Raw genomic sequence first — 25,150 nt, forward strand, 5'->3', positions numbered from 1 at the left:
AAACACCTGAAGAGTGTTTTTATGATGTTTTAAAGGACTAGGAAGTAATAATTGTTCCGTATTCGAAACATTAGGAATAGCTGTCTGTTTAAACATTCCAAGTATTCCATTTCCCAAGAAACAGTCTGTGGGTTTCAGATAAAAACCAATAGTGTGGCGTTCCCACCATTCCAATTTTCATTCCAATTTCGATTAAATGTCTAGAAATTGTTCGCCTTCTAGAATTCATTTCTCATCATGTCTGCCTAGAAAAACTACTAATGATCGTACGTTTCGAATTTATCATTTTCTGGTTTGAGCTACAATAAAACTCTTTAAATCTTCTTGAGCTAGCTATAAAAATTGTGACTTGCAGACTTTTGTGTGAGCTGATATCATTTGAGCTGCTTTTCCTGAATTTCAGATAAACAATTCTCAGAGTTCAACAATTTATTCGTGAAGTTCATGAAATTTTGGACTCATTGAGTTTTTTTTGGACTCATCAGTTCATGAAATTTTGGACTCATTGAGATTTGACTCTGTTATTCTTTTTAGAATGGTGGGAATGAGATTTTAAAATAAAAGACGGTATTTTCGACTTCATAGTTCACGATACCCAGCTTTCCAGTTTCTTCATCTACATCCCTTCAATTGTGTTCCCTGATTCCCCAACTCCAATCTGACGTCCATCCCCATTCCCAAAACAAACAAAAGTAGAATCCACGTGACAACATCTTCTAGATTTCTGAACTCCATCTCCATCTCTGTCTCCATATTTTCAGAACATCCATCCAACCCAAATTCTCCTCCAAAAAACTTCATTATTCTATTCATATCTCTATTCTCCATTGACTTCAAACCAAATTGTTTTCGCCTCCATTTTTAGAATCTATTAAGCTAGTTTACCTCCTGTGGTTTCCAAAAAACTCGTACTAAATAGTATGGATTTGTGTTCATTTTCCACTTTTCCAATCCCAAAAAACAACCCAATTCTAGCTTTATTGATAGATTTCGGTTGCATTTTACGAGTCTGTTTTTCTCTGAAAAATCTTTCTTTGCGTATGCTGAAAATGACGATGATGATGATGTGAATGGTCAGTACGAATGTTGTTCTGAAAATAGAAATTGTGATACTTTTCTGAAAAAAATTGGAAATGGAAAAATGAGTGGAAAGGAGATGTTAATTAGATTCTTTGAAGAAGAAATAAAGGAATCAAAGTGGGAGATTAGGTGGGTGAAAGAGTCAGGAATTGAAGAGTCAATAACCAAAAATGACGTGGAGAAAAAGAACAAAAAGTATCTTCTGGTTTCTAATGAGTCAGTTTGAAATTAGGAAATGAAACATATAGGAATTCTGGCTGAGATGACAAAGTGAAACTTATAGTTACTGAAACCAATTGATGTGAATGAAAAACTGAAGCTCTGGGGATGTCAAATCTGTATCCGAATTCTGGCAAACATTAGAATGAACCGATCTACACAGCTTCTAGTTGATTTCCGTTCGATTCTGGTATTTTTTATCACTTTACTCGATTCCCACCCATCATACCAATAATTTCAAAAACGTCAATCCAATCTCCCAACCACCCACTCCAATTGTTCTTTCATTTCCACCAAGAAGATCTGAGAGTTCAGAATGACCAATGTCATTTTTCTCCTAAAAAGTGGTTTGTCCTTTCACTTTGTCTATCTAAATGCCACCCACAAAAAGGTTGAAAGTCGTTTTGGGATATTTTGATTTTTTGAAAAAAAAAGAAAAGAAGTTAGAGTAAAATAAGGATTTCGAAGAATGAAGAAAACTATTAAAATCCCAAAAATAATAATGATGGCGTCATCGAAAAAAACAGAGCCAAGGTGGTGGCTTTCTGAATTTAGAATCAAAAAACGGGCGGTCTGAGTTGTGAAAGAAGGCATGTTGCTGAGAAGTCGAATTAGACGTAGCGTCTGGTGATAAAGATTACTGTTTCGGTATCAGTGCACAGTAACCTGTTTTTTCGACAAAAACGAGATATACTAGGTAACTTACTTCTGAAAGGAGTTACAATATGGCGCGATCAGAAAATCAGTGAGACGTTGATAGGTTCAACATATTTTTAAATGTTGTTGACATTCAGACATTCAGACACTCTCATTCAGAATTCCTGACTCAATCCTGCACCTAACGACTTTCTGTTTCATCTAGATCTAGTCTTTTTCATCGTAAACTTTAGTCTCTCAGTCTACAAAAAGATGTTCTTTGAGATAACTCTAATTAGAGTTCATGACTCATTTCGGACCTTTCGTAAACCAACTTTTTGTCCTCTTGCTCTATTCTTTCTTCTTTTTTCTTTACAATAACCACCCTGTAAAATAAGTGTCGCCGTGGTTTGTGTTCTGTCACTTCTCTCTTTCATTTTCCTTTTTTCGAATGTTTCCATTTCTTTTCTCTTTTCTCCTTTTGTGTGTGTCGTTTTCTTTCATACATTTATGCATTTTCTTTGTGTGAAAAAGCTGTAAAGAGCACCATCTTGGGCTCTACGACAACACAAAAAAGGAAGAAGAAGAACAGAAAGACTGCAGTTAATTGCGAAGAAAAAGGAATGGTCGGGGTGGAGAAAAGGGAAAAAAGAAGAGTCCCCCGGAAGAGGAAATCCCGGAGAAAAGCGAGAAAAAATAGTTGTCGCCTCGTCTTCCTTCCCTCCTTCTTGGATCAAAAAGTGAAGAAGAAGAACTGGAACTCATCGGAGTATTGTTTTCAGATCCTCTTCTTTCCTAGTTATTTATTTTCTTCCAGGAAGACTTTTTAGTATTCTGATTATTTACTTTATTAACTTTTTGTTTTCCAAGTCAGGGCATTCTTAGGCATAAAAATGAGCAAACCATCCTCCTTAATAAGGCTTCCCAACGATTCCCACTCATTTTTATATTCATGATTTCTTGGGAAAAATCTACCAATAGCTTTTGAAAATCTATTCAAGACGCTAGTAAACTGACTGAAACAACTATTTCCTGATCTTGGATTCATTTTGTCTCAAACATCTGATTCTTATGAATTCAAATTAATATTCAATCGGTTTGAGTTATGATGGGTTTTTTTGTGTCGTAGATCCTATAAAACCTACATTTTGAAATTGTTTAATTTTGAAAATCTCCCTGCAATCCATTCGAAAACTGCAAAAGTGTATGTTATTCCCAATTCTTTTTTCATTTTTAGTGAAAGTCTACATTGTACATATTCCAAAACCCATAAAACCCGAGGTCAAGTGGTCTATGTGCGGAGCCACGTGCTCTCGACATGCCTAGTTTGTCGGCTACACTATATTCTTCATATGGAGAGAATGAAATGCATGAGACAGATTCAATGACCTTACTGGATCAATGAACTGTTCAATGGACTAGAACAACTTGGTTTTCGGATGTTTCTGGAATCACGAGATCGTCGGGCCCTGAGACGTCCCTGACTTACCTGAACAACTTCATTATCTGTTATACTAAACAATGAATTCCAATCCTCTCATCGAATTGTTCTGGATCACATTTTGTTCTTCATTGTGCTCATTATGCTCATTCTGAGACAATCTGTTAAGCTCTCCATTACTCATCACCTCTTCATAACTTTTCTCTCAAACCTAAGATCCCCCTCACCCTTTCTTCTGAATCCATTCTTCTTCTCATGCATTGTTCCTCCCTTCAATTCCATATCTCGTCATCTTTCGGGGGTTTTCCCTTGGAACCAAAGAAACAAAAACTATATGGTTTTCCCTTTTTTTCACATAGAGAGTGGTTGATCCATGCATTTCCAATCGTCTTCTATTCCTTCTTTTCTTGTCTCTCTCTGTTTTTTTTTTCATCCAAGAGAGGGCACTCATCAGGTTTTTGTGTGGTTCAGTGAGCCGCTCGGATGACAGACTAACTAGTCAGAATTTATCATTTCATATAATTTCTTCTTCTTTTTTCCTTACTTTTTGTTCTTCAAAAAGTTTGATGAAAACTAGAGAAAAGGTACGAAAATGAATGAGCAATGAACCACTTTATTCAAACAAACTGGGTGGTTTCTCTGCTCTCTAAACTTTCGATTTTTGAAATGTCACTATTTTTGAAAAGGTCAAATAGGCTCTGGTTTCTTAGAGTGACTTGTTTTTGTTGTCCTTTTTTGAAGAAACATTTTATTTTTGGTATATTTAGAAGCATGATACATTAAAAAGCGGGGGAATTTTTCAAACTATTTGAGTTGTTTGACTAAAGTTGAAAGTACTGAAAAATACGATGGCAGGAACAATGAACAGGAAACTTTTTGTATTGGGAATACAAAGAAAATCGAGAAATTCCTTCCGGGTTTGAATAAGTTCGAGTTCACAACCTTTGAAGTATTTGTCATATTTCAAAGATTCATACAGTTTTCAACTATTTACACAGGTACTTATAGACAAAAGATAAAATCAGACGATTCAAAGTAGTACTTCTACATAGAAACAGTTGCGGTAAGTTTTTTCTGAAAATCATTTCTGAAAACCGGCGAAGTGGTCACTCGAACCAAATTACAGTACCAATTAAAACTTTTTTCATTTCCGTTGTTTTCGGTGGAAAATTCCCAAGTTCGAGAGTTCGTCTCGGTGTCACTTTTTGTTTCTTAATGGCAACTTTTGTAGGAGTTTTAGGTCAAACCTAGAGCTTTACTATTGTAGTTAAAAACCGCTTTGTACGAGATCTTTCAGAAAAGTTACAGATCAGCACTTTTCTTCTCCGATTTCAGTCCAAAATAATTAAATTTTGGAGCTGTATGAATTAGAAACTCTCTATTAGAAACGCTGCTGGTTTTTTGATCTTCCCCATTCTACTTCCTTCTTCCTGCTCTCATCTGGATCCCCCTTCTGTGATTCTTCTCTCCAAAAACTCTGTGTTTATCTGCCTCTCCCACCACCAGATAAATGCGGAATTGAATCGTTCATTGACCAATTGAAATTCTTCATCCTACACATCCGGTTAACTACGTAACCTCTTTTTTTCGACCGGACCTTACTTCATTTCTCTTTTCCTCTTCTCACTCATCCCCCTCCCACCTCATGTCTATTTCTATCCGATCTGTGCTCATTTGAAAACCGAAAAAGAGAGCACTAAACTTGGGTAAACTAGCAGTTTGTACACATTTTACATTTCAAAGTTTTAATCGACTCTCATCCTTTTCCCGGTTTTTGCAACAGGAGAATTCGTCCATTCGTGAAAAACGAGTAACCTGCTGGCATTTTGAACGGAAAAAGTCCCGATTCTGCCGGAGAAAATGATGGAGAAGTGTGAAAAGAGAGAACAAAAAAACCTCTTTCTTTTTGTCTTTTTAGAATGACGACTCTTCACTTCAGAAATGCCAAATCACCTGTCAAACACTCCCTCGCATTGACGCTTTGGAATTAGACTATTTACTCGTCATCACGTTTTTTGATAATTCTGAATTCTGAACTCGAGAAATGATGAGGTAGAAAACAGAGATTCAAAGGCAATAACAACATCCATCATTTTCTGGAAGTAGGACTCCGAACGAGGTGGGAAGTGACGAAGAACGTCTATATTTTTCTTATTTTTTGAACTGGGAGGAAGGCAAAGTTATTGGAAAGAAAAAAAAGAAATAATTCAAGATGGGGTCAGAAATAACTGATTGGTAAGCCAGATCGAGAACTCGAGATTAGAGAGCCGCTGGCGCGCCGCAGACGCGTCTAGAACCCCTGCTTTGAATGGTGTATAGAGTAATGGATTCTGAATTTGTTCTCTATATTAATTCGTTCCGAAGTTTTTTAAAAGAAGATTCAAATAGTCCAAATTTAGTATAACTCATGTCATTTTGTGAAAACAATCCATTTTACTAGGGATGGTCTCCAGGTGACCGTGGAGTTATGGGACGTGACCTATATCGTTGGAAAGCTGAGAAAACCCTGATTCCAAATATATATCCAGTTTTTGTCCTCGAGGCCTGGTATTCGAGAAAAACGAGGTCAAAGTTTGAACCGCTGACAAGTTATTACTTTTCCGACGTGTTTTTCCTCGTTTCCGACTTTTGACCACTTTTTCTTGAATACCAGGCTTTGAGGGCAAAACCTGAACATATATTTGGAATCAGCGTTTTCTCAGGTTTCCAACGATATAGGTTACGTCCCATATCTCCACGGTCACCTGGAGGCCTTCCCTAGTTTGTTCAAGGTCACTAGAAATCACAAAGAACCTGAAAATCCGCACTGTTTCAGCTGCCAGCTCTCCTCTAAAATAAGCATTTTTGCATCTGCGAAACTTAATCCTTATCACCCCCTCTCGCATTAACTCAAGTCCCTTTTACTCTTTTCCCTTTAATGTCAGATTTGTGTCAAGATTATCTGCAAAACCAAAGATTCTATCCCCGTTTTCCACAAATAACCAATCTAATCCTTTCATCCAAATCTCAAGTACAAATCCTCCGATTTGCAACCAACTCGAAAGATTTCCAGCATATAACTTATGACTTGAATCTATTTTTAGTGACGTGTCAAACTCTTTTTTTCGGGTCACCCTCACTTGTCACCCACAGGAAACAAGACAAACCACCCACTCGACGAAGGATTCAGATGAGGGAGGAGAAGAGAGAGAGATGAGGTGAAATGTTGTGGATACAACGTGTGTAGACATTAGTGCAGATGAATAAGGAAACGGAAGTAATGAATAAATGAATGAGGAAGATGTGATTAGTATGTGTAGTTGACACCTTTATAGGGGAAGAGATAAGATGAAGGATTGAAGAATTATTAGTTTTGCTATGGAGGATTTTCTCAAAAAAAATAAGAGAGGATGAGCGAACGACTCTTACGTGACTTTCGAAGGTGCAACTTCTGGGATCAAAGTTTTAAAATTAAAAAGGTCAGAAGTCGTTTCACCTCGGAATCTGGAGCGTCTTTGGCGCGATTTTTGTTTTTGAAAGAAACTGTAATCAAGTTGGTTCTTGAACTTATCATTATTCACTATCCATTTCAATCTGATAACTCGATCAATTCTCTGAATGTCAATCCTTAGTTACTAGGAAAGTTAGAAAAACTTCAGTCGGATCATCCCCGATCTTGTCTTCTTTTCAAATCACATAGATAATTATACTCGGAATCGTAAGAATGATGCTACTCTTTGGTGTTTCAGTCATCATAGTCCAACCTTTTTTCATTCCTTTTGTCTTATCTTTCTCTCTTTCAAAAAGTAATAAGTTAAGCCCCCACCATGTCTAGAATCACAAGAAAATCGTGCGATCTCTGAAGCTTATTGATCCCTGTGACCTAATCAACGTGTCTGTTTTTCTCCTCTATTTTCAAGGTGTCAGGTTAAAAACAGAACTTTATGACGTTTAGGTACAGGTGCTATTATTTTGAGAATTTCAGAAGCAGAAGCAGAAGAGAAATGAAGTTCAACATCTGTTGTTTTCACAGTTTTCCCAATTTTCCGTCACTTTAAAGCCGTCAAAGTTCATACGACGTGTCTGAAAATAACAATTGGAAAAGGTGTTTCTTCTGAATATTTGGTTGGAGCACCTGGGAAAAGCTTTTCAGCAAACTTTAGGTCCCAAATCCTCAAAAGAATTTCACTCGTTGACTTCTGACAACTCTATCCATAGTTTGATCAGCTCTTGACTTGAATAGACTGAATTTAAGAATTGTAACGTATTTTCAGATTGAATACAAATAAAATTTTAACTGGTTTTGATTTTGTATTCACTTTTGTCTGATTTTTTCTCTCAACAAAATTTCTATTTTTGAATGAGTTAGAACCAGAAATCAGACTCTATAGAGTATAAGTCATGAACATATTGAGAGTAATGTTCGGATTATTTTGCAAGTTTTCAGTTTTTCGACATCTTTTTATTACATGTCAGAATCATGTTAGTTTGAAGAGGCTTGCAAAATGTGTCAAGCTAATTTTTTGAAAACTTTTAAACGCATTTTCAGACGATTCTGGTTTACTTCTCTCACACAAAGTTAAGTCATTTTTCATTCGACTAGTCTCTAGTAAAATCTCATGGTGATCTAGAATGGGCCTGCTTCACCGCCTGAAATTTCGTAACTGAATGTTACGATGCCCATGAAATTCTAGTTTCTAATGTTCAAATCTTTCAGATATAATATTTTTCCTGATTCTCCAGACTTTAACAGTTTGATATCTTAACCTAAAAACAAGAATCATGAGTTTCTGAATCCCCCCCACATGATTCTGATTTTCTCCCCACACCGTAAGTTGTTTAGCCTCTGCCCAAAATTCCAATCATTTCCCCGTTTTCTCCTTTCAGATTGACGCATATCACCCACTTCCCAACCTATAAATTCGCAATTACTTTCCCTATTTTTCTGATTTTCTCTCTCTTTTTTCCGTGAAAGTTATCAGCATAACAATCCAATTACTTCAGAAGAATCAATCAGAAAGAGCAAAGTGCCAATTTCCCGTTAATACTTTGTCTCAGACCCACATAACAAAATTTCATTATTCCTATTTCTCCCTGGGATCAATTTTTATGGATTAGCTAGTTGAAAGTCTTTCAGTAAACCGAAATGGGGAATAAACATTTTTTTGGGAATTGTAGGGATCATCCGATTTAGTAGAGAGTCCTCAGATTTAGTAGATTTGGAATTCCCCCCACAAAGAACTCTTCTTAGCTTTTACCCTGATGACGTCACACCTGACGCCTACTTTTTGATCTGAGAACTGTGTTTGAAAGTTCGAAATCATGGCTTCTTGTCTGCTTTCGTTTATTTTTCAGTTTAATTTTCGAAACAGAAAACGCGAAGCCCCTCTATTTTAGTCTATCATGATTCATATTGAGAACCAAAAGTAGTCCTTTCAACACCGGAACTTTCAAAATGGACTTTCTTCCTCTGCCACCATAAACTTTCATTTGACTCTCTTTCCGGTTTCATTTTCTTTTCTGTCTTTTTTGCACGGAGTTCTTAAAGATCTTTTAGTTCCGTATTCCGTAATGTTCCAGTAGTTTTTTGGTTTTTCATTCCATTTTTTTCATGAAAAGTAAAAGAAATACGAAACCAATCTGTTTGCCAAGAAAAGCGAAAGCAAAGTGGTTTTGCACTTTTTTGTGCATCGCTTTAATGCTCGAACAGATTTCAATCCAAAGTGCTTTTAGGAACGTTTTTCTTTACGACTGGAAAGTAGATTACTTGCGTCATTTCTGAGAGAAGAATAGGCGGAAGAAGAAAGTGCAAAATAGGCGGAAAACAGAATGAAGAATGCATAAAGGAGATGCTGGAAGAGGGAATTATCGGTCTGTAATATAGTTATGAGCAATCAACAATAAGCTTCTCTCAATAATCGAACTTGGACTGAGGCTGATACAGCTACTGGAGCCAATTCGACCACATTTCACCAAATTAAATCATAGGTCTCGAACACATCGTTCAGAATTAGCTTATTCGATTACCGCATTGACCTTTCATCTCTTCCTTAACTCTGACTTGATTATAGACTATTTTCAGAAACGCCTTTTTCCACATGCCCCCCTCCAGATAGGAACATATAAGTTTCTTTTCAAACAGAGGTCTCATTGGTTTGCTTTCCGGTACTAGACATGTACCAAACCACATTTGTAGTTTGTACTAACACACAGCTGAAGCTTGTATAGTAGAGACTATAAACCTACTAAATACGAACTGAAAGAATTACGATACGATTCTTCATAAATACCTTCCTCGAATCTTTAAATTACAGTTTCAGATGAGACTACTAACTTGAATTGGTATAGAAACACTAAGCTGGAGATTTGAAAACAAATAAGTTGTTATCTCGTAATTTATTTCTTACAAATGAACACATTGAAACTATCCGTTTCCCACTCATTTATCCCATCTTCTTCTTCTTCTATTTTTTCTTTTCCTCATGTACTACACGCTTCACTTGATCATGTTTGACAGAAATACACCCTCTCCTGAATTTATTTTATTTTTTCCTCTCCAAAAAATAGTTTGTGTCCAGTGTTTTATTGACTCGAATTTCCGAAGCGTTTAGTAGTTATAGTTATTTCTAAACGTAAGAAATTTGAGATTTATTGGGCGATTATGACGAATTTCATGGTTCTTACGGTAAATTTCTCATAAAATGAAAAGGCGTAATAAGGTTTTGAGTTACGGTAGAAAAAATAATGGAATTTGAAAAATGTCATTAAAATAAAACACGAAAAACATAATACCAAAGAATTAAAAACAAATCTTCCAAACATTTTCCAGAATTATTAATATCTGAATCATCGTCGAATCTGAAATTCGAGAATTCAGAATATTTTGAATCGAAGGGAATCCCTTTTCCCATCCCCTGTCTATCCCATACTTCTCGGTTCACAGAATTGAACATTCGTCGAACCGTTTCTCTTTTTTCTTTTCCACTTGATCTCACCTCAAGTCCGTTTTTCTTCGTTTCTTACTTCTCATTATTAATTGAAAAGTGCACGTATTTTATCTATTCACTTTCTTATTTTTCTCTTGCTAAAAAAGAAAAAAACTTCTGAAAATCTGTTAGTGGAACGAAGAATGACGTGACTGTTATTATGATAATCCTTTGATTGGAAATGTTTCTTTTTTTGTGGGTGGATCGAAGGGATTTATCCTTTCTTTTGGCTATAATCTCTTCTTTTATAAATCAGATATTCAACGATTCGAATTGAATATAAATAGGTCATTAGTGGGTTTTCAAGTATTCAAGCATTCTGTTTTCAAATCAGATAACAACTTTTCACAAGATATTTTCACCTGTGACTTCTCACAAAGTGCCCTGGAAAATCAGAAAGCTTCAATGATTAAAAAAAGAGAAGTTGCTTCTGAAAATCTTTAAATATCGATGATTTCTGACTCTCCATCATCATCTGAAACCAAACGAATTCAAATTGATTTCCCGGAAATTTCGTTTGCAAATTTGTCCGATATGACTCTGCACAAAATCAGAATTCAATAAGACCCCAAGTGAGAAATTTCTCACAAGTTTTTCGAGGTGTTCGTATTATTTTCGAGTTAAGTTGTGAAAACGCATTCGTTTCCTAAGAAGCTTGCTTAATATTTTCTTCCTGATGTTTTCCAAAGTATAAATTAATGTGAAATAGATCAATTCAGGAATACAAAAAATGTTCCTCAACTTCAAATCTAGATCATATCATTTTACTTGACATGTGACCTACCACAACTCAAAGATTCCATTCTACCATACGTCATAGTACAAAAAAACATGTATTGCTGCATCAACGGGAAAAATGTAGATCAGCTCAAAGAGCATTATCTTGAAGCCTGTGATTGAAATCTTACACTCAAAACTGAAACTCGTTCCTCCTGAATCCTCTTTGTCTCCGAAAACAAGCTTCAACTATCCCTCCACCCACGTCATCATTCAACTTTTCGAACCGTTCCAGCTGATCTCAATGTTCTCTCTCTCTCTCTTCCCAATTTGCCACGTCACACAAGTTTCGAAACCTGAAAGCTCCGCCTATTTCTCTCCCCTTCTTCTTCTTTCCCCACGCCAGTGCCAACGTCATCGCAGTGTGTGCTTGTGCTCGCCCCTCTCTCTCTTCAGGACTCCGCCCACTTTTGTGTGTCCGGGAGGAAAGGGGGAGGGGCACCATTTTGAAAGGGACGGCTTGAAGAGAAGTACTCCCGAGAGCCTCATTCTTGTTACCTTTTCCGAGTAACTGACAACTGTATTCTCTTCCACTTTTTGAATATTTATGAATTAGTTTTCTTTGTTCTTCTTCTTTTCTCCCTTGTCTTAAAATCATCTCATTCTCCTAGTTTTCCAGGTAATACACATACAACTCGCACCGTGCAAAACAAAATGAACTTCTCCGGTTTCGAGCTTTCTTCAATCATCGCAGTCTTTCTGCTCTTCGTTCAGTTGTCATCAGCTGCAGTTCTTCCAGTCGGTGAGTCATAAAAAGAACGTGTGTCAAAATCAGGGAGACTGTACTTTTTCGGTTTTTTACTGGGTGGCAGGGAATCCTTTTGAGGGTCTTCTCAATTAGAAGTAGACCAAATGAATACGAAAAAGGGTTCCATGGCTTCAAAACTAGGTCAGAACGACCTGCTTGACGTGCAATAATTTGTGAGTACACCCTGAAGTCAGTTCAGAATTCACATGTTCTGAACTGATTCATTTTCCCTATACATCAGAACATATTTCTCCCCCATCCACCCTCACAAAAACAGCTGCAAAAAGACAGAAAAGTCAGCCGTTTTCCCTTAGCAACAAGGTTTGACTTGACTTTGATCGAGAGGTGTCTACGGGAGAGTTGATGGATGGGAATAGGTCCGAAACTTTCTGTTTTCGTGTTCTTTTTTCCGTTCGGCACGTTTCCGTCGGATTTCGTGTGCTTCGGAAATTTTGAGATGGGTTGCAAAAAAGGAATGATGTGATTGAAAACGGAAGAAATCTAATAAAATTTTATGCACTGGGGAAGCAAGACGTTCTAATAAGAAGAATCCATTAGTTTCCATGGTGGCGAGAGTTTCGGAGAAAACGATCTGTAGTCTTGCGATGAAACATGATGGAAGGATATTGGAGAGAATAGAGCTTGAAACAGCCATCAACTAGGTGTCGTTTCTATTTTAGAGGTTCCTCACACCTTTATGATTCTGATTGTTCAATCAGGGACAAGTTTTGAAAACTTGTTGACTTTTATTAACCCGAAAGTCTATATATGTCACAAATATCAAGTCATAATGGAGCCTAGCCAGTTTTCTCTTCTACTGGAGGTCAATTAATTCTAAAAGTAATTTCTCAGCAAGGTTTCTTCCGTATTCCTCCGTCATTAACATCTCCTCCCCCACCAGAAACTCGTCATTGAAAAAGACTTTTATAAATTTTCCTGTCCTTTTCTCTCTCTCTTTTTATTCTCATATCTGTGACATCAAGCTCTAGATAGAGAAAGATAGAAAAAAGGAAGAAAAAAGGCATTGATGCATCTCATCCCCACACACAACTTTAATTAAAACTTCTTCCGGCACATCAAAATAACCTCTTCTCACCTCCTCATCGTTGCCTTTTCTCTTCAGAGAGAGGGACTCCCAGGAATCATTCATCATCTCTTGATTCCAAAAAATAATGACATTTTTCCAGATTACGCCTCCCAATATGGTGTGGCTTCTGCTGATGAGATGACACTTCCGGAAGAAGGATCCTTGTTCGCTGAACGACCATCAAAGAGAGCGCAAACCTTCGTTCGATTCGGAAAGAGAGCACAGACCTTTGTGAGATTTGGTAAGAGAGGACAAACCTTCGTGAGATTCGGACGGAGTGCTCCATTTGAGCAATAATCAATGTTTTGTGTCCCCAGTTGAGAGAGCGGCGGGTCGATCTTCTTCATCCGATGGCCTAATTTTCTTCTAGTCATTGTCTTTATTATCTAAAACTTCTCCAAACTATTCGTATTTCTTTTTGAGCAGCCCTTCTTATAAATTCTCCCCCCCCCCTTATTTCATACACGTGTTAATTGTAATAACACTTCAACTTCTTCAAAAACTCCCAGAAACATTCCTTCTCCCTTCTCCCGTTTCTCTCTTGAATCAGTTTAATGGCACACGACTAATAGATCTCATTTGGCGACGATGAGAGATGTTGAATATGTACGTTTTTTTCTTGTGTACCCGTGTACCCTCAATAAATTTCGAGACCGTTGTTTCCCAAACTTTTTTTTAAATAGCTTGTTTTCATCATGAAAGAATTCAATTTTTCTGTAAATATGATTATTTATATATTGGGTTGATTTGACTATGAAAGACCTAAAGTCTGGAAAACAAGCAAACGTAAACAGATTTAAAATGAGAAACAAAAAAGAGACCAGGTTAGCATCGGAGACCTTGAGCGACACCCATGAAGACACCGAAAGATCCACCGGATTGTGCAACAGTCTTTCCGCATTGTAATAGAAGTTCCTTGCCACGAAGTCCTGCTCGGAAGCCCATGAATCCACCGAGAAGAATTCCTGTCGCTCCGCCAATCATTGCGCCCATCATTAATCCCATTCGGATCTGTAAAATTTTCAATATACAATTTGTTCTTCTTGTTTTGAATTTAATAGTGAACTAGGTCTCTGAAACGAAAAATCTAACATTTTTAGACAGCGCACCCGTAATTCCCGAGTACGGGAGCATAACGGCCAAGTTTGAAATAAAAATTATAATTAAAATAATATACGTGAGACCCGCAAAACACTTCGAATATTTTTTTTCATTTCCAAGAATTTTGCATGATAGACAATGTTTCCCGATACCAAACCGGGGTTTTAAGATCATAAAATTCATAACTAAACAAATTCAAGCAACATTATTTTCTCATAATCGATTCACTGGTTTGCTCAGTTATCCCGTTGTTACATTTGAAGCAAAATTTTGAGCGAGCAATTATTGAGTTCACTAAATTGAAGTATACAAATAGATAAAAAAGAGAGTAGGAGGGAAGAGAAAGCTTCCGAGGGTCCCTATTTAAAGATGATCGCTACTTCCGGGGCTCGTCAGCCAAGAGGCGGGACGAGAGCAAGCTCCAGGGTTTCCCTGTTTTAAGGTAATCACTACTTCCAGGGTGCTGAGCCTAGGGGCGGAGCGAAAGCAAGCTCCCGGGTGTCCATGTTTTAAGGTAATCACTACTTCCAGGGTGTTGAGCTTAGGGGCGGGGCGAGAGCAAGCTCCAGGGTGTCCATGTTTTAAGGTAATCGCTACTTCCAGGGTGCTGAGCTTAGGGGCGGGGCGAGAGCAAGCTCCAGGGTGTCAATGTTTTAAGGTAATCGCTACTTCCAGGGTCCTAACCCAAGGCGCGGGGTGAGAGCAAGCTTCTGGGCGTCCCTTCGTTGGAATTCATATTCCGTGGCAAGCAGAATAATTCGTAATGAACAAGAAAGTGGGAAACACGTGGTGAAAAAAACCTCACTGGCCTCACGTGGTCTACAAAATTCAGAAAAATTATTGTGGCCTTTATGCTCCCGTACTCAGGAAATACAGAGAGACTTTTAGACATCGCATAAGAAAGCTGTTACGTCAGGAAATGCTCGTTACAAATTTCTAAAACCTGCAAATCATTTGACATTTTCATACTTCTATTTTCTTCGCAGAGATTCTCAAAAACCGGAAGAAGTTAGAAATCTTTTGGCCATAAAAATTGAACCGGTGATCCAATCGAAACTATAAAGTCACGTACGAAGTGCCCTTTTCTTTTTATAAGTTTTCAAGAAGTGATTTATAACTCATGGCGAGAAATATCTGAATAAGCTTTAATAATACCTTTGTGAAGCAGGATGGCTGGTTTCCATGTGGAGCCGCTGCGTATCCTGATGGCACTGGCATTCCTAAAAAAAAGAAAGAATTGATTAATGGAAAAATTAAACGTTTTAATAAAAATATAAGGAAGAAACAAAGAAAAACAGAAAAGAAAAGATGATGTAAAAATAATTTTTCGAAGGTCGAACCGCGCAAGGGCACAAGTTATGTGCCAACAACTCACTTGACACATTTCTTGTGTCAAAAATTTTTTTGCAAACAAGAAATTCAGATTTCATTGGAATACGAGAAATTTCGAATTGAACCATTCAACCAAGTGCATAAAATATGATTGAAACACTGAAATACGTCGTAAAAAGCAGTGAATCCCTTTTTAAGAGAGCTCCGAGAATCAGTTGTCCGGTTTGGTACCTACAGTACTCCGTCTTCTGATTTTAAATTCTTAAAGTTTTCAAATCACGAATATATTTTAAACATACATTTGCCACTTTATTAAAACTACATCACAAGGAATGCTGTAATCAACCCCAAAAATTATTCCATCCATCATTCCATCTATCGAAAATCGATCTTTGTGTTGTAGTGGTTCGTCTTGGAGTAGTCGTAGTCGTTCTTCTAGTCGTTGTAGTTGTACTGGTTCTTCCTGATCTCGATGGAGTTGTTGTAGCAGTAGAGGCTGGTTTTCTTGTTGTAGAAGTTCTTGTACTAGAAGACATGGTTGTCGATGAAGATGTCGTTGAAGCTGTGGTAGGTGAGGTTGTACTTGAAGACGTCGTCTCGGTTGTTGTAGAAGATGTCATGGGGGTCGTTGTCGAAGAAGATGTCGAAGAAGATGAAAAAATCTGAAATAACCAGTGTTCGTTGAAGACTTCAAAGTTCAAGTACCTCCTCCTCCGCCTCCGCCTCCTCTTCATTGTCCTCGTCAACATCCTCTTCATAATCATCTTCATCTTCATCATCATATTCACAACCACAATCGTCTTCACATAGTCCATCTCCACACTCATCTGAACTTTTTGTGGTGCTCTCAATTGTTGGAGGACTCGTTGAAGGAATCGCAAATTCTCCTCCACTTGCTCTTGGGGGAACATACGTTTCATTTGCACCGATTCCAGTCGCTTGTGACCAATAACTATACAAACGACACGGATCCTTTCCAGCTGTTCTCTTCACTCGGAAATATCCTTGTTCTCCCCAATTCGGTCCCCAACTGTTTCGAATGATCCAATAATCTGGAGTGAAACCAACAATAACTACAGCGTGATTGATTGATGTTCCGCAGTCGCCGTCGTATATTCCTGAAATTTGAAAATAATCAATAGATTCCTTCTGAAGTTATATCGTACCTTCTGAATACTTGTAGATATCTGAACCCGCAGCCATTCCAACAGCAATCGGACCTTTTCTTACTTTATCTTCGATGTTTTGTTCCATAGTTATCAATTGAGCGACTGTTAGATTTCCAGATACGAATCCATCATCAAACAGGAGAATTGTTGGAACAACAGGAGGAAAGAAGGAAGAATCACAAGAAGAATCCTAAAAAAAACTTTTGTTGATCAGAAAAGAAAGTGTCAGTGATCTACCTCCATATCAAATGGAATATCATCAGCATTTCTTGCTGCTGTCTTCTCTAAATACGTCCCCGCAATCTGGAAGTATCCACCTTTGCACCCAACATTTGCCAACCCATAAGTTGCGTCTTTTTTAGTGTCACAAGTCAGAAGCTGTTGAACTGACAAGCTGGAAGTGTCGTATCCTTTGATTGAAAAGTATCCTTCAACCATTGCAATCATTGAGAACGCCCAACAACCTCCACAAGTCAACTGATCAAGAATCGGCTTCATGTAAGGTCTCCAATCAACATTATCGACGGATTGTCTTTTCTTTCGTGATGGCGGCGATGTTGCTTCGGGAACAAAGGTTACGGTAGGTGTAAGATCGTCCAAGTTGAGAGTCAACGGAGCGATTTCTCCATCTAACTGAAAACATGACGAGTTTTAAAAGAGAAAACGGTAATTGCACTCTCCTTTTTTCTGTGAATTGTATGAATTCTCAAATATTGAAAATACAGTAAAACTATTCAACTCAATAGAGTTGCATACTTACCGCCACAGAAAATTGATTGGTATCCATTTTATAACTAGACATTCCCAAAGTGTACATAACATTATGCTCGTCAACCTCCTTCTTGACCTTCGAATACACTTTGAATCGTTTCAATCCTTCAGAAGCCGTTGAATTGAAATCTAAAATAATGAGTGATCAAAAATCTTCAGTTCTTTCATTTGTTTTCTCTTACTAATTACATCCATGAGTGATTTGAACGCGCCGTCGTTATTCATTGCGTCGTTGAACTTTTCAAGTGGAGTTCTCTGAAAATGAGAATGAGGAACAAATTGAAAATTCAGATAGGACTTCTAACATACGTATGGAGTTGTGGTAGGGATTGTTGTAGTTGTTGGAGTTGTGGTTGGAGATGTTGTGGGAGTTGTAGATGGAGTTGTAGACGGAGTTGTAGACGGAGTGGTTGATGTACTTGTCGGTAGTACAGTTGTTGTTTGAATCACAGAACAACATGATTTCTGACAGTATTCTCCGATTTTCATGGTCAAATAAACAGTTGGATCCAATGACAGAATATCATTTTTAGCGATGTAGATCGGAAATTGACACTTGTATTCCAATGAACTGTATCTCAAAAGTGAAGAAGCCAACACATCCGTACAATATTTCCCATTGTTGTTACATGATTGTGATTTAACAATCCGAATAAAAAAGAGCAGGAATAGGAGAAGAGCCCGCATCGGGACGGGTGGGGGGAAAATTCAAAAAGTGCTCTGTGGAACATTGACACAACTAACATTTTAGGTGTGATACAGGTGAACAAACGGAAAGTGGCAAAAGGCGAAAAGTTGCACACTTTTTCGGATTTATTAAAGAGGGAGGAAGTGAGATCGAAGGCTAAAAGGTTGTCGATTGGTGGAGATATTTTAGATAGAGTTTATTGTGATCAATCGACGAGGTCTGGGAAGGAACAACATGTCTTTCAGGCATCTTGGATTCAGGAATCTGTAGGAATATGTGAAATGTGACATTGAGAACTAATTTTTGACATTTTGAATTTTGTTCATATTCATCGAAAGAAGGTTTTGTTCTTCCTTGAACATGTATCATATTTATTGTTTGTTATTCCAATGTTCAAGTTTATGAGAAATTCGATTAGAAAATGTCATTTATGTGCAAGATCATTTTTCATGTAGAGCAAACCTTTCTCAGAGCTCTGCAAGATTTTCGGTTTTTAAGCAATATTCTCAAAGTGTGCTCACTCAAGCATCATTCATAAAGGTTAAATCTTCATACTTGAAAATTAATCATAAGACGAATAAATAATTTCATAAACTCAAAACAACTACAATCATAAGAATTGCTGCAATCAAAACACCTTTTCGATTTATTGATCCATTAGATTCCTCCTGTTGATTGGCGAAATAAACAGTTTTTCCACTACTTTTCAGCGGTTTCGATCTTCTCCGAATGACGGGATGAATCGGTGGATTACAGTTATTTTCAGAACACAAGCAGTATGTTGCTGTCACTGAATATATTGGAGATGTTCTGAAAAAAGGAAAACAAGTGAGACAAAAAAGAAAGTTTCCTACCGTATTGGAATAGTTTTTGTGGAGCATTGCTCGTCAGTGTCCACATCGTCGGGTATGATTCCTGTTGAGCAGCCGTAAGAAGTTCCTGAAAAGAGCAAATCAGGGGAATATTGGACAATAGAAATACCGAAATCTGAGTCGATTGATGAGCTGGAAACATTCAATGAAAAACACGGGCCAGGGCAATCCTGAGTTTTAAATTCATTCTTTTCACAGTCGATGGCTCGTCCGATATAAGCAGATTGGATTTCTCGTGGATTGTCAAAGAATGAGCCATAGTGCTGAAAGTGAATTTAAGTGATTTCCTAAAAACTATTTTCCATTTTGGTTACTAACACTTCAAGGACTCTAATACCCATTTTTATTTGAGTTGGCTTCGATTTCACCTATTCAATTTCATTATTCTAATAACCTTTCTAGAAAAAAATGTAACTGAAAAGAAGTATGACATGTGGTACTGACTCTCAAAACTATAATTATTCAGTAATTTACTTAACTCCAAAGATTAATTGAATTGAAGGAAGATGCACTTAACTGGGGTGCATGAAAAGTAGTGTTTCTAATACGCGTGGTCTGAAAATGTTATTTAAAAAGAGTAGCAAAAGAACTACAAAAAAATGTTAACTGTCATGACCCAAATTCGAATTAAAGATGATTCAGATTCGGATAGATTTGCTCATCGATCAAGACAATAAAACTAAAAAAGAACTCACGTTCTCAATATTTGGAGAGGAGCAAACAAAACAACTGGCTGATACCATTCCAATCATCACAAATCCATTGAAAATGCCTCGAATCATTCCATTTGAAAACTGGAAAATTGATCTGTTAAATTCATAGAAAATGAATAATTTCAACACGAAAAGACAAAAGAAAAGCATCTCCTTTTGTTAGCTCTGTGAGCAATTTGAAGCTCATTCGACAAAAAGACTAAATGAAATTTCGTGAGCGGCTCTTCGATGGCTCTTCTCAAGAGCCACAGAGTAAAAAGAAATACTCTTTTTCCTCTTTTTTTGCACACAAATTTCAAATTCTGAATTTGAATTTGAATTCGTCCATCTGGAACGTGTGTAAAGAAGAAGGGTAAAGAAGAGAGAAAAAGAGTAGAAAATGTTTTTTGAAAAGAAGAAAAAAGGAGAAGAAGTTGCGTTGAATTTCCGTTTCATCCTCGTTTTTGACCACTTGTTGTTTCATTTCGAAACACATTTTATCTGTTTTGCAAATCGCTGATTTTTAATGAATTTCGTATGTGCTGGTTTGTTGTATTCAGAAGGAGACTGAGCTCATTTTGAATCCGTAATGGAGAGTGTTTTCAGAGACATTTGAATTAGATGTAGGTAAAAGCACCTGCTCGGAAAATCTTGAAATTTACAAATTGACATTCGGCTCCCGAGTTAGAACTAATCCGAATGCATGTTATTTGTTCCAGAAATCAAAATATAGAAATTCTGAAACTTTTTTTAGTTGCATTTAGACTATTCTGGTATAACCATCTTGAAATGAACTGCAAAATTTCTCATGGTTTCTTTCTTGAGTTCTGAAACTTAAAGTTTTAATATTTTTATTATCATCTTGAAAATTGCCAAAAAAATTAATTAGGTACAGAATTACATATTACATAGAAAAATCTCTATATGCAGGCCTAAACAGTTGACTAAAGATATGTTTAATTCAATAAAGAAACGATGAAAATAAATAAAGAAATGGAATGGTGAAAGAGGAAAAAAGGAGAAGAAAGAACGAGATCCAACATGACTACTCCCTGAGAAGACGTATAGAAAATGCTGGAAAAATGGGCAAAAAAAGGAGGAAAGTATTTTTTGGGAAAAGGAAAGAATGTCTGAAAGAATGAATGTTTTTTGTAAGTGAGCACACATGTAATTAACGGAATTATATTAAAAAAGGGGACAGTTGTTGTTTAGAAAAACAAAATCCCGGATAGAAGAATCAAGATTATCGTGTAACGGGTTAGTGGAGAAGATGATGTTGTGGCGAGTTCTTCTTCTGAAAATTATGATTTCAATGGTTCTTCTGGAAATGAGTCTTACTGTATGCAGAGTATTCCATATCTTTCGCATTTCTCCACAGATCACATTCTACTTTTTTGATCTCCTGAATCATTCGGAATGATCCTGCTTTTATGTTCATCCACGTCGTGTGATCAGTACCATCGTACCGATCCCACTGGATCTTATGAGTGGTTCCTACTGATCGTTTTCTCAGTGAGGGAGTTCTGAAAACTATTATTTGTGGGGGAGGTAATTCAGCTGATGAAGGATAACCCTGTATTGGCGAACGTGGTCCAGAAATCGATGACTTTTTCGGATACATCCATTTCTTCTTTCGTGTAACCTGCGGATTTATTGTGAAGAGGCACTCCAAAGACGTATTCGATTTCATATCCATGCATGACTCCTGTCCATTTCGGCCACGGGTTTGCACTGAAATATTTTGGGTGGGTTGAAGAATAGAAAGAACTTATTTGTTCTAGAAACAGTCTCTGAGTTACAAACTTCTAAATATATTCATAAAAACATCCAACTTTTCACAGAAATCCTCACCTGGATGGTTGATCAAAGTAATAAACGAATACATTCGACCGATTCCCTGCCACTTTCGGATAATTATGTGCAAACCAGATGCTGTCACAAGTGAAGAAATAATCTCCAACCATCTGATTCACTTGTTCCGTATAGAAGTCAGTTTTCTTCTTTGGATCTGTACACTTCGGATCCGAATACACATATTTCGCTGCTGTCCGAACTAATTCTGGTTGAGCTGCAAATGCAGTTTCCACACATTCGTGGAATTCGTCTCGATCTAGCTGTGGTTTTACTGTTTGCTTATCGAAGAACTTTGCCAGATTATAAATATTCCAGAAATTTCCTTCGTCGTGATTGATTCCGAACATCAAATTGACATCATTCGAGTATGTTCCCTCTCGGAGAGCAATGAATCCATCCAGATGTTTGAAGAAATTTCGATCTTTCGATACAATTGCAAATGGAAATTCTAGGAAATTCAGTCCAACACTCCAGATATTATCTATCAATAATTGAGCTGGAGTATTTCGAAGACATTCTGTTTGATCTGTGATCTAAAATAATTTTGATTAGGATTAAAACATTAGTTTAGGTAGAGTGCTTACCTTTGTCTGATTACATCCAACAAGATTGGCAAGTGCTACTGACTTTTGTTTTGCTCGTTTCGGAGAATCCATCGACCATTTATTATCGAGAGATCCCGATTGAAGGATTCCATTTTGGAATAATCTGAAATTCAAAATCTTCTGTCAGACCAAATAACTAAATTACTCACCCTTTCGATGCAGGAGCTATCAAATGAGCCACAATTGAAGCTGCTCCAGCTGACTCTCCCACTAATGATATCCTCGATGGATTACCACCGAAAGAGAAGATGTGATCTCTTATCCAGTATAAAGCCAACTGTTGATCCAACATTCCCATGTTTCCAGGTACGTCGTCATGATCCAAATATAAGTATCCGAAGGGTCCAACACGATAATTTATGTTGACTACGATCACATTTCCCCTTGTTGCCAATTCCTTTCCGTCGTATAGTAGGAGAGAAGGAGATCCATACCAGAAGCCACCACCGAACAGCCATACAAGAACAGTGAGATTGCTAGGAAAATTGATGAATTTCAGGTCTGCTTAAACAAAATAACTTACTAAGCATCTGCGGGTGCCCATATATTCACATAGAGGCAATCCTCACTGACTGGAGTGTTCGCATTCCACATTTCACTTCCCCAAAATGAGGAATCGTAAGAATCTCGTCCCTGAAAACATGCCGGCGATAGAGTATTCGCTGATAGTGTTGCATTCCACGGCCTTTTTGGTGTTGGCTTTTTGAATCGGTGTTCGTTGATTGGAGGTTCGGCGAATGGGACTCTGGAATTCGAAATTTCGTACTGAAAGATCATTTTAAGGCTGAGATGTTTTTTTATGGTAACGGGGGCTCTTCAGATAAAACTTCCTGTATTCTAAAAACTTTGAATCCACTCTATAACTAACCCCAAAAAAGATCGAACTCTTTTATTTCCATGATCCGTTTCTGTTCCTCGAACGGTTCCAAGTTTCGTCTGAACTTCTACGACACCCGCCTTCTGATCGTCCTGAAAACACACTTTGATTTCAAGCAGTTAGTTGTTTCTCGTATTATTTCTAGCATATTCTAGCAATTAATTTCGAGTGAATTAGTACCTGTTGTGCAGAGACGAAAAGGAATGTCGTTGTCGACAGTAAGAGTAGCAAGACACGACGACGCCGCATCCGCTCTCTGTCGATTGGATCACCGTTCGTTTCGTGGTAAGAACCTCAAAACACAACACGTTAGAAAAGAGAAAGAGAGAGAGTGAAGAGATCAGAGAGAGGTTAGAGAAAGAGAGATACATATAGATATGATGCTGGAAATCAGAGAAAGGGTTTCAGAGAGTATCAAGAAAGGAAGTCAAACGTGCTTTTGGGTATATACACATGCTAGAACTGGCAAAATAAGATATTGAAACTCTTGGAAATGATTCTTATTTATTTTTGAACGATCGGGATTTGAAGAATCAAAGAGATCAAGAGGAACAAAAATGCCCGCAAAATGAATTGAAACTGGGAGAGAGTTGGGGGTTGAGAAACGGTTCGAATGGTATAAATTAAAAAGTAGAGAATATAAAAAAGAAAGGAATAAACAGTAGATTCCAGTAGGAATAAACAGGCCGATGACTGCTTGATGCATACTCTTGGGTCACTGAAAATCAAGAATTCGAACTGAAATTTGGAGAAAAAGTTTGATAAGTAAAAGTTACAGTATGCCGTGTATTCCGTGTCTTTCACTCTTCTCCAGAATTGACATTCTTCTTGTTTCTTTGGTTTGATTGGTCGTATATTGGATCCACTTCTCAGTTGCATCCATCTGAAATCTCTTATTTTTAAGAGACACTTTCTCTAGTGATGAACCTTAGGCCAACTGCCCATAGAACACATCGGCCAAACGCAATTAGCCTATTCGGTTTTTTGATATTATGGGTCCATATAATGATCTTATGAAAAAACCGTACATCTTTTTAGGCTCCGCCCCCTTTGACATATAGAAAAAAATCGGGGGAGTGAAAAAATTAATTTTTTCCCTTCAACTGATATCTGAAAAAAAAGTTCAGAAATGAGTTTTAAGCGTGTTTTTGAACATTTTTTGTGTTGACAACTTTTGAAAAATCTTTTGACATCAGTCAAAAAATTGTTTTTTTGAAAAAATTTTCAGTTTTTTCCTTACCCCCAACAATTTTATAATTAGTTCCAAAAAGTTTTTTATGCCAGTTTGATTGTCTTTAGACCGCCCAACTTTGTGCCAATTTTTATCCCGAAATTCCGGGACCTTTTTTTTCTATAAGCAAAAATGTGAGTTTTTTTCACGAAATTTTCACGTACCCCCTCCATGGTGAAAAAAGTGAAAGTCTCAAAATTTCAAGAAACTTTGTATATGAGTTTACCTAATAGTAATTGAGATGTTCACAAAGTATGAAAACATATAATGCTTTTCTTCTGAAGTTATGAGACCTCAAAAACTCAAAATCACTATTTTCAGATGGAGCTGTAAAAATCAGGTATTTTTCAAACTTTCATCAATTTATTATTTATAATATTATTTGATTTTGCATTTTTCATAGGTTTTCATTAATTTTCTGAAAAAGAAAATCATCAGTCACGTTTTTCTCTTCTAGGTGTGTCTTGAACTTTTTGATATTTCTGTATCCTTCCTACGGGACCTTTTTCTACGCAGTGAAATGGTTCAAAGTCAAGATTCCACATTATTTCAGAATGGTATTACTATAAAAAATTACGTAGAAATGATATAGGCAAACGATTCATCAGTTTCCAGTCGGTGATTAATGTGAAAAAGTGTTGCAATGTCATTATGTTTCCTTCTTTTGCAAAGTAGTTTTCTGATGTTTTTAGAGTAAATTTTTATCTCTGGCACTAGTACATTTCAGTTCTGAACTTTTCTAAAAGTGTATTTTGACTTTGGCACTCCAGGTATCTCCGCATTAATAGGATACAGAAATATCAAAAAGTTCAAGACACACCTAGAAGAGAAAAACGTGACTGATGATTTTCTTTTTCAGAAAATTAATGAAAACCTATGAAAAATGCAAAATCAAATAATATTATAAATAATAAATTGATGAAAGTTTGAAAAATATCTGATTTTTACAGCTCCATCTGAAAATAGTGATTTTGAGTTTTTGAGGTCTCATAACTTCAGAAGAAA

At 37.0% G+C, this 25,150-nt stretch overlaps 5 protein-coding genes across 5 annotated transcripts; 1 reads left to right on the forward strand and 4 right to left on the reverse strand.

The window, feature by feature from the left end:
* Positions 1-11,772: 11,772 nt before the first annotated feature.
* Positions 11,773-13,250, forward strand: GCK72_005279 (uncharacterized protein; the record flags this gene model as incomplete). Its single annotated transcript, XM_003117398.2, has 2 exons — positions 11,773-11,860; positions 13,054-13,250. 2 exons carry the CDS (start codon positions 11,773-11,775, stop codon positions 13,248-13,250), a joined length of 285 nt encoding a protein of 94 aa, XP_003117446.1.
* Positions 13,055-13,300, reverse strand: GCK72_005280 (uncharacterized protein; the record flags this gene model as incomplete). Its single annotated transcript, XM_053725115.1, has 1 exon — positions 13,055-13,300. The coding sequence occupies one exon, from the start codon at positions 13,298-13,300 to the stop codon at positions 13,055-13,057; it is 246 nt and encodes an 81-aa protein (XP_053589309.1).
* Positions 13,301-13,778: 478 nt separating this feature from the next.
* Positions 13,779-15,272, reverse strand: GCK72_005281 (uncharacterized protein; the record flags this gene model as incomplete). The annotated part of the gene is made up of 2 exons (XM_003117024.2): positions 13,779-13,964; positions 15,210-15,272. 2 exons carry the CDS (start codon positions 15,270-15,272, stop codon positions 13,779-13,781), a joined length of 249 nt encoding a protein of 82 aa, XP_003117072.1.
* Positions 15,273-18,601: 3,329 nt separating this feature from the next.
* Positions 18,602-19,668, reverse strand: GCK72_005282 (uncharacterized protein; the record flags this gene model as incomplete). Its single annotated transcript, XM_053725116.1, has 4 exons — positions 18,602-18,824; positions 18,869-18,953; positions 18,996-19,149; positions 19,582-19,668. 4 exons carry the CDS (start codon positions 19,666-19,668, stop codon positions 18,602-18,604), a joined length of 549 nt encoding a protein of 182 aa, XP_053589310.1.
* Positions 19,669-20,786: 1,118 nt separating this feature from the next.
* Positions 20,787-23,163, reverse strand: GCK72_005283 (uncharacterized protein; the record flags this gene model as incomplete). Its single annotated transcript, XM_003116860.2, has 9 exons — positions 20,787-20,872; positions 20,917-21,101; positions 21,151-21,309; positions 21,430-21,965; positions 22,017-22,140; positions 22,187-22,513; positions 22,561-22,782; positions 22,906-23,006; positions 23,095-23,163. 9 exons carry the CDS (start codon positions 23,161-23,163, stop codon positions 20,787-20,789), a joined length of 1,809 nt encoding a protein of 602 aa, XP_003116908.2.
* Positions 23,164-25,150: the final 1,987 nt, after the last annotated feature.

The sequence above is a fragment of the Caenorhabditis remanei genome, chromosome II (genome assembly GCF_010183535.1).
Source record: "Caenorhabditis remanei strain PX506 chromosome II, whole genome shotgun sequence".
Lineage (NCBI taxonomy): Eukaryota > Metazoa > Nematoda > Chromadorea > Rhabditida > Rhabditidae > Caenorhabditis > Caenorhabditis remanei.